We start from the raw sequence: 12,222 nt of genomic DNA, 5'->3' as shown, positions 1-12,222 counted from the left end.
CGACTGTTGATCTCTGTGACGGCTGGACGCTGCTGCCACTCATAAATGGTCAACATTTTCTTAGCCAGTTTCTTTGATTCCAAGGCCGACCCTCAGCATCACATGGCCAGTCTCATGCTGCATTGCCCACAATGGGAGAGAAGTTGCTCATAAGTTTTACATTTTTCCTTCTCACCGTTCAGTAATGCCTTGTTTTCTTTTCATACCATCTTCACCCCCTTTCTGCTGGGCCAGCTTACCTGCCCCCCACTTCAGGGATGTAGGTCAGGTGTCCTTCCTGGAAGACTTGTGTCCCCTTTGCTGAGCTTCTTCCTCTGAGGTCTGGGTTTCTGAGAGGAGGAGGAGGGTCATCCCCTTCGTTGACTGCATAGATCTCTGCTGCAAGCGATAAGCGGTGGTGACGCCTCTGTGTTTAGTCATGCTGACCTTATTTCCCATCACTCCTCGTGCAGCGTGTGTTCTGTGTGCTGGTATTGCACATGCTAGCAGGGTTGCCCCTGTTTTCGTTAGAGCTTCTAGACTAAGAGAGAGTAGGAAGAAGGACCTGGTGAACTTCCTTTTGAATTGCAGTGGGCATTTGTCTGACAGAGGCCCAGAGAACAAGCCCCTGAGGCTGGAAGGCACTCGCAGGGCAGAGCTGCCCCTCAAAGAGGAGTGGAGCTGAGTGCTGTGGGTGGGATCGAGCTGTGGGGGACCTTCGTTTGCTGATGTGGCGCGAGTCAATATGAGGAGAAAACGTTGCCAAGCCCAACCGTAACTGGAACACGCAATGTACTATAAAGTCTGACTCTAGAAAACTCTGAGGTGGTGATAAATGGAATGCATTCAGATCAGTATCTCAGGCATTCATTTTCGGAAATGGGCTGGTACTGCCTTTTTGTTTGATGGTTTATTGTGTGGGAATGACAGACTGACACACTATCACATGGCATTCATTGTCGAAGGAACCTTTCAAACACTGCCCTGAACCGAGGCTGTCTGTCAGCGACAGGCTGAAATCCACGCTCCTTCCAGGAGGCCGTGTAGTGACAATCGTCACGGTGCACTGGGGGAGACTCGGAGCCCGAGCTGGAGGGGGCACCGATCCTCAGCATCCCCTGGAGGAAGGATGCAGTGGGGCGGGCCAGATGTTTAAGGGAGGTCTGTCTCCTAGACATGATGTAAGTTTAATACTTTAAACAACGCTTGGTGTGTAATCATGAGTGGACACACTGGGGATACAGCAGCTTGGACTTCATTGCATGAAAAAGATAAAAATCTAAGAAACTTTAAAAGAAATGCATAATGATTGATTAAGCAGATAAAATTCTTTGAGCATTAAAATTCATCTGTTTTTGGTCTTAAACCACTGGTTTCTTGCAAATACTTTAAAAAATTGATGATTATAAGTGATGATATAAGTGATGATTATAAGTGATTATATTAGACAAGGAAAAACTAAACTTTTTTTTTTTTTGGTCCTTGTTACAGGTTCTCCAAGGACATAAAACGTTCCTTAATGATGCTTATAATTGGGAGTTTTTGATCTGGGAAACAGCTTTACTGCTTTTCTTGCTGCGCCTGGCCTCGCTAGGGTCTGAAACCAATAAGAAATACAGCAACGTTTCCATTTTACTTACTGAGCAGGTACTGCTGCATCCCTGACCCTTTGTCGCACCGGTGCCTTAAAAATGCTGTGCAGTGCGTGTGGCGTCTGACTCAGGGCGGGCTTGTCCAAAGCCATGTGACAGGCGCAGTTACAAGAGCAACAGCCCAAGCAGCTCAGGCTGCCTTGGTGGACACCTCTCTGAGGACTTGGTCCTTGGTTTGGAGGTCTGGGGTCATGGCTTTATGGGACATTCCAGTTAATGGCCTACGGCAACCCCCCCCCACCGCAGTCCTGTCGGGGTGCTAAGAACAGGATGTTTGGGGTCTTAAAAGGTCACCATCAGCCACCGAAGGTCCAACAAAAGGGCTGTTTTCCTGGAGCAATGAGGACGGAGACTCAGGAGGAAGCGGAGGTAAAGGAATGGGTGGTGGCTATTTGCCTCCGTGACCATGTTTCCTTTGCCCCGAGACCAGAACGCTGGGCTCCCATTAGTGAGCATTTTGATCTGAGAGACTGTAGAAGAGTCCTGACCCAAGTGGGGAAAATGCACAGCGGAATTCCAAATTCTCATGGCTTCAGACATTCTGGGGCCATGGAAGCAGGGTGAACCCCTGAAACGATTGGCTCTGAGACCATCTTTAAACCGTTAACCTGAAGCATCACCGGAAGTCTCTTATGAGTCAAACATCTACTCAAAACATCAACAACCAAAAACTAACTCACTGCCACCGAGTTGATGCCAACTCATGGCGACCCGCTAGGGCAGGGTATACTTGTCCCTGTTGGTTTATGAGGCTGTAACTCCTTGTGGGAGTAGAAAGCCTCATCTTCTGAAGCTGTGGGGGTTCGAACTGCTGACCTTGTGGTTGGCAGCCCAGTGCCTAACCTACAGGAGTTTCGCTGAACTTGGAAAGAATGCCTGCCGTGAGCATTGGCTCTCCTAGTGTAGCTGTGTGGGGTCAAAGTGACACCTCAGTGTACTCCTGTTGGTGAGGGGCCTGCTCTGGCATGGCGCACACTTGGAGGAGGCCTGCAGCGGTGCCGCTGAATGGGACAGGGTGAAGCTGCCGAGTTGGTGTAGGCTTTGCTGTGCGTATTCTCAACAAAAAATAAATCTGAATGTAACCCTATAGTCTAATTATAGACAAACTAGAGTCCATTGTCTAATGGGTCGCTTATTTAGGAAATCCAGATTTAGGGCTTCATGCCAAAACCGCAAAAAATGAAAGCCATGTTGACAAAATCATATAAAGGATTTAAAAGGCAAATATATATGTATGTGTATTTGTGTGTGTATAATACACAGAGAGAAAGAGAGAAATAAAAGGGTTGAGTCTGAATTCTATATTTTCTTCTTTATAATTTGGAGATAATATTTTCCCAACCTGCTTCCAGGACTGTGAGACAAAAAAATCTACTAGGGTGAAAGTATTCTGTGTGTATTTGTGGTAATGGAGCTTTAAATAGCCCATTTTTATCAAGTATTAGGTCTTTAGAGAACTTATAATGTTAATATGTTTAATAAGTTTCTTGAGTTTCTCCTGAATCAGTCATAGAGCACATATTTGGAAAAATTCATTTTTGAGAAACTTCCTTTTCAGTACATGGATAGATTGAGATCTATTTCTCATGAACAGAAGAGTAGTTAAAATTTTTTTTTCAATTTCAAGTTTAGCACTAAGCTTTAAATACAAACATTTGATAACATGACATGACCTTTTTGTCACCTTAGAATTATAATGGCGAGTGCTTTTTATAAGGCAAAAGTAAAGGATCACTAAGTTACAGCCACTCTTACTCCTTCCACCATGTTTCATGTGGACACTACATGACTGGGGGGTTACTAGAGGAGTGGAATATAGTATTTTTTAACTCAAGGAATTTAAATGCTAATTGTGTTATAAGTAAAACTAATCTGTCATTGCTCTGATATTTAAATTGCTTCATTTTTTCTTTGGCAGAGACGTGACTGATTAGGGATAGGGTATGTTATGTGTTTGATATTAATAGCTGCTGTTTTTTAAAAAATTCATTTTATGTGAAAACATGACCTTCAAAATATGCCTGTTTTTATTAAATGCATTTTTCTCCCATAGAATTCACCTTAATCCCTGTTCTTTCCCTTAGATTAATTTATATCTTAAGATGGAAAAAAAGCCAAATAAGAAGGAACAGCTCACTCTAGTAAATAACGTATTAAAGTTATCCACCAAGTTGTTGAAAGTAAGTAATATCCTCTAACACATCCCCCGTGCCCCCCCCTCAACTTGCAGAAATCAAAACAAGGCAAACCCATTGCCATCGAGTCGGTTCTGACTCATCAGGCCAGAGTCAAAGTGCTCTGCTAGGCCGCCGCGTCCGATGCCTTCACATCAGCAGGCCCCCCTGCTGTCCCCCCGAGCAGAACAGGGGATGTGTTTGCATTGATGACCTCTGGTTAGCTGCCCAGAGCTTAACCCCGTGTGCCACCAGGGCATCCTTGTACTCTCATTTACATTATGAGACCCAGGCTCACGATGGGTCGGACTGACTCGATGGCACCTGACAACGACAACATCCAGGGGTGCTCGGCCAGGTGCGTTCTCGGCGCTGAGCTAACGATCTGGAGGACAGCCCTGTTCTCTCCGTCTGGTTACCCAAGTTCTGCGGATGGCCAAAGGCTGCCAGAGTTTTACAAGTTTCTGCCACCACTGACCTCATTTCCAAACCCTCCCTCAGAAAGCTGAGATGGCGGGAGCGTACGTGGTGGTGCAGGTGGGGTTTCTGTTGAGAGCTGAAACCGCCCCCGACACAGGCTGAACAAATGGCCCAGGACTGCGTGATGGCTGCTGGGAACCCACGGAGCTCATCTCCGCTCTCTGTCCGTGCAGGAACTGGACACGCCCTTTAGACTCTATGGACTGACAATGAACCCCCTAATCTACAACATCACGCGAGTAGTGATCCTCTCGGCTGTCTCCGGGGTTATTAGTGATCTTCTGGGATTTAATATAAGAGTGAGTAGAACTCCGCTCTGCGTCATCCTCTGCTCTTCACGCCCCTTTCTCTATTGGGGATTGGCGTGGAATTGACTCTGGAGGTAACGAAACGGGCACTTGGCTTCATTAGGCCACCGGCTTTTCATCTGGGGTTTCCTCCTATTCTGAGTAGAACAGAAAGTTGAGTTTGAAAGTAATGCCACTGAACACCTTGGGCTGGGCGAGGGTGTCCTCGGAGCTAGGGAATTGCCAGCGAGAGCAGGGGTGAACGGAGAATGCATGAATTGCTGTGTCCTTTTTGATCCTGGGACTTTAGAGTTTCTCCCCCTCCCCTACCCCCCCCCCCCATGGTGGTCTGTGGTTTCTATTGTCATAATTGATAAGCCTTTTTCCCTTAGCACGGTCTTGGTTTGTAATTATATAAGCATACCAAAACACCCCCCTGCCTACCTGACCACTACCTCCTCATGCTGGTTTTCTTTCCTCAGCTGTGGAAGATTAAATCCTAAGTGGAGCCTTGGTGGCATCGATGCCCAGGCAGGAGAGAGGTGGCTGCAGCAACAAGGGCCAAGATCTACCTGCCCGCTTGGTCCCGTGCAGAGGTACCCTGCGCCCACCCAGGGGTCCACAGGACCAGTCTCTCTTCCAACTGGAGGTGCATACGCAAGGCATGGCGTGCTTTAAAATCATACAGCGTGTCAGAAGACTGAAGCCTGAGCACGACAGCCACACAGACGAACCTTTTGAAGTGGGGAATGGAACCTGGGCGATGGGGTGCGGGCACCTCGACAGGGAGCTCATCTTGAGTAACCAAAGCCGCTGCCTGAACACGGAGCAACGGTCCTCGGTTGGAAGTCGTCAGACGCAGTGCTTTCATCGCGAGCCTGGGGAGTTGGAGATTGTGTTTCTCTAGCAGAGTGAGGTTCATTTTAAACTATTCTAGCTTGAATCCAAATAAAGAACTCTACTGGACAATTTCAGTGTCAAGACTTTTTGTTGTTCTTCAAGGAAAAAATAAAACCTTTTAAACTGCAAGTTTCTGTTAAACCATGCAAGAACTTTTAATTAGGTGATCATTTCGAGGTTAATCATGTTATCATTACTGGGGAAAGAGCCATGCATAGAATATGCCCTGCAATTCACGATGAGAAAGTTAAGTACATCCATGCTCACCCTGCCCATCCTACTCCGTGGCTTCCGCACAGGTCAGTGCTCTCTGATGACGACGTGACTACGCAGGGCATCGTGTACGGCTGTTGTACAGCGTACGTGTCATGCTCAGCACAGTGCAGAGCTTCAGTGTCCGTATCTGAATGTACCTCTCGTCACCATTCTCTGGTACTCGTGCATGCAAGCGCGCACAGTGGACTTGAGAAAATTCATGGAAAATGTCCACTATGAATTCCATTTTTCTTACCTTATAAGTTAATGGAAACTGTTTACTTATAGCATTGAATTACTTATTCTGAAACTTCTAGATAGGGAAATTGAAAGCTTTTACTTTTTAATAAGTTTATGTGAATTCTTGATGAAGAGAATTTAAAAACTTTAGTCTTAAGCAGCAGGTTCTCAACCCGTGGGTCGTGACCTCTTTGGTGGAGGTCAAATGACCCTTTCAGGGGGTCACCCAATTCATAACTAGTGGTAAAATGAGAGGTATGCAGTAGCAATGACAATAATGTTATGGTTGGGGGGTCACCACCACGTGAGGAACCATAAGAAAGGGTCGCGGCTCAGGAAGGTTGAGAACCATGGGTGTAGAGGGTTACTTGGGCTGCTAACAGCTGCAGTTTCAAACCACCGGCCACGGGGTGGGGGGGATGAGGGGGGAGCAGGCAGCTTTCTACTCCTGTAAAGGGTTACAAACCAGCCATGAGGCGCGTTGGTTCTGTCTGAGGGTCGTGATGAGCAGTGAGAATCCACTCAGTGACTGTATCACAATGCCAGTTGCTGTCAGGTGCCATCGAGCTGGTTTGGATGCAGTGACCCCAGGTGCATCAGAACAAACATGGTCCCACGACTGCTCCTCTGCTGTAGACACTCAGCCCATCTCCTTGAGGGCCTTCGTCCTTGTCGCTGCCCCTCTACTTCACCCAGTACCACGGTCTCCAGGGACTGGTCTCCTGACAGGTCTGAAGTCTGTAAGCCGAAGTCTGGCCATCCTTGCCCCTCAGGACCATTCTTGCGTCCGTCTTCCAAGACCGATCGGCTCGTCCTTTCAGCAGTCCCTGGTACGTTCACTATTCACGAACACCACAATTCAATTGCATTGACTTTTCTAAGGTCTTTATTCAATGTCCGACTTGTAAATTTGTATGAGGCAATGGAAAATACTCGGTCAGGGGCACCTTAGTCCTCAAAGTAAGATCCTTGCTCTTTCATAATCTACAGCGGTCTTGTGCAGCAGATTGACCTAATACAACTTGTCTTGTGATGTCTTGACTGCTACTTCCATGAGCACTGATTGTGGAGCCAAGCAAGACAAACCCTTGCTGCACAAGACCTCTGTGGAGGACTGAAGTTAGCAAAGATTTACTCTGAGGACTACGGTGCGCCTGACCCAAGCCATGGTTCGCTGTTGCCTTAGATGCATACGAAAGTCGGACATTGGGTAAGGACGATCTCAGAAGGATCGATGCATTTGTATTGTGCTGGTGAATACTGGATGTACCAGGGGCTGCTAAAGGGGCAAACCTATCTATATTGCAAGAAGTCAGGCCAGAGTGCTCCTTAGAGGCACTGATGGCAAGACTTCGTCTCACACATTTTGGCCACATTATCGGAAAGAGCAGTCCTGTTGGTAAAGTGGAGGGCGGTGAAAAAGAGGAAGGCCAATCCTCCAGGAGATGGATCGACACAATAGCTGCATCAATGGGCTACGGCTCGGGGACCTTTGTGAGCATGGTGCAGGGTCACGCAGTGTTTTGTTCTATTGTGCTTTGGGTCGCTATGGGGCACAGCTGACTCGATGGCACCTAACGACTTCAATGGCAGCCCTCCACTGCAGAGACGGCTCACGGGAATCGTGCTCACAGGGTTTCCCCAACCAACAGCAGCAGCTCGCAAATCCCAGCAGGAGACAGATGACGCCGGCTGATGTTTTCCTCACTCCCCCTATTAAAACAGATGATGCTCTGTTTTTATTGACCATTTACGCAGCGAATTCAGTATTCAGAATGCACTCATTTACTCTGCTGGGTTGCTTCTGTTAGGGTCTGATGATATGTAAAAGGTTGAAATGCTTTTTGAGAGAAGTAAAATGCACATGTCACACTTGGGAGTCATTTTAAAAAATATATAGGAACTATATAAAGAGACTTGTAATTTTTATTTGAGTAACAGTCTCCCAACTATGCAGAAAAGTTAATCCTAGTATCACTCTTGTAAAAAAAGAGCATGCTTTCACAAATGATTAACGTAAAACAAATACACATCCTTTTACTTCTTTATTACTCCCCATCAGACACTGTCTTTCACTTTCTAAAATTTTCAACATGTATTTATGATTAAATACTGCTTTAATTTGCTAAAGACATTAACTGATTTCCTAAATTTAAGGCTTACATGGTTTTGATATAAATATATACATCTTCATAAAATTTTGACAAAACCAAATAATCAAATGCCTTGTATTAAGTACCTGCCCTCCCATTGCTTATAGAATCGAATGTCATGATAAAGGTCTCTTGGATGCCACTCTCCCTGTCACTGCTGTCACCTTTACATAAGAATGAGTGATCAAAAAACCAGAAGTTTTCATCTTCTCTTGTTTTGATGCTATACAACGACATTTTTAAAAATGAAGCAAATACATTGAAATCTCAATACCTTCACACTGACTGAGCGTGTTTTCAGGAAGGCTCTTGCTCTTCTCACCAGGCTGCCACTATTCAGAAGGCGTCTCAGACTCTAGGAATTGTCTTCACAGCTAGTTGCAAACCTCTCTCGCCTCACACACAGACTGAGGGTTTTTGAAATTGCATTTGATGACAAAATAATGTTGCCTAAGGACATGGAAGATTGTGATTATCTTAGCAACATTTTTCCTTTTTAGATATGTCACCACAATGAACAGGGTCTGATTCGAAGGAGCACCAGATGCAACTGTGCAGGAGCAACACTCAGGAGGTTTGTGGGCAGTGGTCGGTAGCTGGAGTTAGAAATAGTTGTCCAGCAGGATCTGTAGGCAGGGTAACCTTCATTTAGCCACCTGTGTTCGGAAAGTTGTTTGTAGTGAATATTCTGGTAGTTAGAATTTAATCCTTTGAAAAGGAATACAATTCTTAAAAAGGAAGGAAGGAAAATTCTATTCCTCTGAAGAGTCACTGGGAAAGTCAGTACTGTGCAGGTGTTTTGTAGAAACTGGTTCTCCTTGGTCAGGAAAGACTCCCAGAACCTAAAAGCAAACAAGTTATTTGCCCTCAGGTGTTTTCTTCTTTTAAAATCCTTAACAGAAGATCAAATTACTTGAAATCTCTAAGGCACTACAAACGTCAAAGCCCCAATTTAATAAGAATGCATCAAGAGCAAACTACAGTTTCCGAGCTGCGCTGTTTGTTTTGCTGCTTGAAACCGAAGTGACAGGATGCCGCCACAATTATGGGATTCCAGCTAAACCTTTACCCACTGCAGGCACGGAGAGACAGACACATTCTGGAGTGCTGACATTCTGCAAAATGCAGCAAATATACATGAGAAAAGGAAGTATTGGAAAGGGTATGCATTTCAAGTTATTGCCAGTTATCTGTGAGAGAATTTCTGTAGGTACATCTTGTTTACATTTAACCAATGGTAGCATGTCGGTGTATTTAAAATCATGACAAAAATCTGTCATGTTGCCCGTGACAGGTTACTGTGATGTGGTACGCTTAAGGGAGGACGCTGACACAGCACCAATCCCACGGCATTTTGATTTTCTTCTGGAGATGAAAGCTGTTTTTCTCAGGATGAAAACAGCAACCCAAGAACCTGTTGATCAAAAAAGCACCCCTGCAATAACTTGGGAACCCTTCTTGATCCCTTCCTCTTCCTACTGTGCCTTCAGTCACCCACCGACCCCGTTAACAGCCCTCTTCCACATCGCCTCTATCAGCCAACGCTTCTCCATCCCTCCCCACTTCTGCCACGTTTTACTAGCGTACTACTTTCCAACGAGTTTCTGCTGCTGCTGCTCTGACCTACGCACAGCATGTACTCCCTCAAACCCAATCCTTTCCTCTCAAAAAGGTAACGTGTCCATTCTGAAGGCAAGTCTCAATCTGTGTGGTCCATTGGTTAGTTGAACAAGTGAATCTGTTGTGGAAGAAGTGCAGTCAGAGTGCGCCTTAGAGGCGAGGGTGATGAGATTTGGTCTTACATTCTTTGTGCGTGTTGTTGGGAGAAGCCAGTCTCTGGTAAAGTACAGGGGCAGCAGAAGAGAGGAAGGGCCTCAACAGGATGAGTGGACACAGTGGCTGCAGCAATGGGCTCGGGCGCAGGAACCGTTGTGAGGCTGTCACAGGAGCGGGCGGTGTTCAGCTCTGTTGTACCTGGGTCGTCATAATATCGCTTGAGAGGTAAAAAAATCCAAAATCCTTTTACCAAGGTGAGGCCCAACCTGTTGCAAAAGTCTTTATTCTGCCTTTCTGTTTGAGAGCTTTTTTGCAGGGTATAAAACTGTAGTCCTTCTGATGCTGTCGTTCCACTGGCCTCTCGGATCACACCGTTTTGGACCAGAAACCTGCTGTCATTGACATCTCTGGGGCTCGGTGTGGAGCTTGCCATCCCTCCACCCCGGCTGTTGCTGTCCTAGGAGTTGAGCAATTTGATTATCTGAGGCCCGCTGCTTTTTAGTGGCTCCTTCCCTGTCCTTCCACACCTGCTTGTGCTGATCAATACTCAGTGACGACTTGAAAGGAATCCTGTGCACGTCTTTGAAGCTCTCTCCTCTGGATGCGGCTGAGACTCTGCCCAGCACAGTCTAGCTGCCTTGATTGCCTCAAGTTCTCCTCCCTCTCCTCCACTCAGCAAGCCTGTGTCGCTGTTGAGCTTCCCTCTCCCTGCACTGCAGCCTGGAAACTGCCTCCCACAAATTACGCTGAGGCAATCCGCGGGTCACTTCTTTTCCCCCACTACCCTTCAGTGTTTAGAATTCTTTCTCTTACAATGTGTCCGCCGCCCCACAATTGTTTAAAGTGGGAGGGGGAATGTTCTCCCTACTTTAGTAAAGGGGCAAGGTGGACTCACTCACTCAAGCCAAAGTTTCTCCTCTGCCTGGAGCCGCCACCACCTGTCACTTCTGCATCCCCCTCCCCCCACCTCTCTGAGTTCAGCTTCCGCCACGCTCCCCCCCATGGCTGGAGGGGTCCCACTGGCCTATTTCCCTCCCTGCCTCTCACCGTCAGTGCTGTGCAGCTGTCCGAGGGAGCTTCACACATGGAGATGACGCTCACATCATTCCTCCCTGCCTACACTTTCTGTTCCCCGGCAACGGTCTCTGAAGCCCTTCTTGGTCTGGCCGGCCTGCCTTCCAGCCACACAGGCCTCCCTCTTGGTTCACTACAGCTCTTGCTCATCTCAGGCTGTGGTACAAGCAAGTTTTGCTTTTGCCTGGAATACTTTTTCTTAAGATCTTCCTGGCTGGCTGCTCATCTGCTCATCTTTCAGCTCTCAGTTCGGATTTCAGTCTGAGGAGCTGCCCGGGTCACCTTAGAGTCCCTCCCTCATTTTATGTGTTGTCAGTTCCCTGGTGTCTCGGTGGCACTGATCACAATCTGGCCACCTTGGTTTTGTCTGGCCCTGAAGGCAGGAACGCTTTATTCGGTGCTATGTAGCCCGCTCCGGGGTCCTGGGGGTGGGGGGTGGGGGTGGGGGTGGTCGCAGCAGTTTGAAAGCACCAGGCCCACCTTGGGAGAGACAAAGCCTTTTAGTCCCGTGAAGAGTTAGCCTCAGAACACACAGGGGCGCCATTACCCTGTCCGCCGAGGTCCTCAGGAGCTGGGCTGGACGTGGTAGCAGCGAGCAGCTGTGCCAGCCTCAGAAACCCAAGTGAATCTCCTGCCACTTAGTCAATCGGACTCAAAGGGAGCGTCTGGTGAGATCTGTGCGCCAAACTCAGATCAAGTCGATTCCGACTCATGAGCCGACAGGCCCGAAGCGAGCTGCCCCGTTGGTTTCTGAGACGGCTGATCTTTCCAGGGGCAGAGAGCGCCTCCTCGTTCTCCCTCGGGGCCCTTAGGGGTTCCAGTTACCGACTAGCAGCCCGATGCCTATGCCATCGCCCTGCTCAGACTGAGTTGCTGCTAAGTAGGTCAGACTGCATGGGGCTTACTATTCATACAATTGTTTTCTGTTATGAATGAAAAACTTCCCTTTTTTACAGTTTCTTTCCCCCACCCCCACCGAGCTATACTTAATACCCATGCAGCTTGGTGGAACCTGGGCCTTTGTTTAGATTCAAAAAATATATAACCAACGGCAATATATTTTGGTAACGGTTGCCTGTTACTAAGAAATTGCACCAGGATGTAAACACAGAACCAGATTAGGAAACAGGAGTTGCCCTGTTCCACCCCTGCTGGTCCATAAAGTCTGTTCCTAACCTAGGAGTGTGGGCCGTCCTGGCAGAACACCCTGGCACCTTGCTCGCAGCCTGATGGGCGCAGGGAGAAAGCCTGC

At 47.3% G+C, this 12,222-nt stretch overlaps 1 protein-coding gene across 3 annotated transcripts in view; it reads left to right on the top strand.

Moving 5' to 3' along the window:
• PHTF1 (putative homeodomain transcription factor 1) overlaps positions 1–5,541 on the top strand; it is a 30,560-nt gene extending 25,019 nt beyond the window's left edge. For all 3 annotated transcript variants that reach the window (XM_075559568.1, XM_075559572.1, XM_075559563.1), the window contains 4 exons: positions 1,471–1,626; positions 3,716–3,811; positions 4,459–4,584; positions 5,055–5,541. In XM_075559568.1, the coding sequence (XP_075415683.1) occupies positions 1,471–1,626; positions 3,716–3,811; positions 4,459–4,584; positions 5,055–5,075 (399 nt within the window). In that variant the 3' untranslated portion in view covers positions 5,076–5,541. The remainder of the gene's footprint in view (positions 1–1,470; positions 1,627–3,715; positions 3,812–4,458; positions 4,585–5,054) is intronic.
• Positions 5,542–12,222: the final 6,681 nt, after the last annotated feature.

This window comes from Tenrec ecaudatus, chromosome 1 (assembly GCF_050624435.1).
Source record: "Tenrec ecaudatus isolate mTenEca1 chromosome 1, mTenEca1.hap1, whole genome shotgun sequence".
Classification (NCBI taxonomy): domain Eukaryota; kingdom Metazoa; phylum Chordata; class Mammalia; order Afrosoricida; family Tenrecidae; genus Tenrec; species Tenrec ecaudatus.
This window is presented reverse-complemented; position numbering and strand designations above follow the sequence as displayed.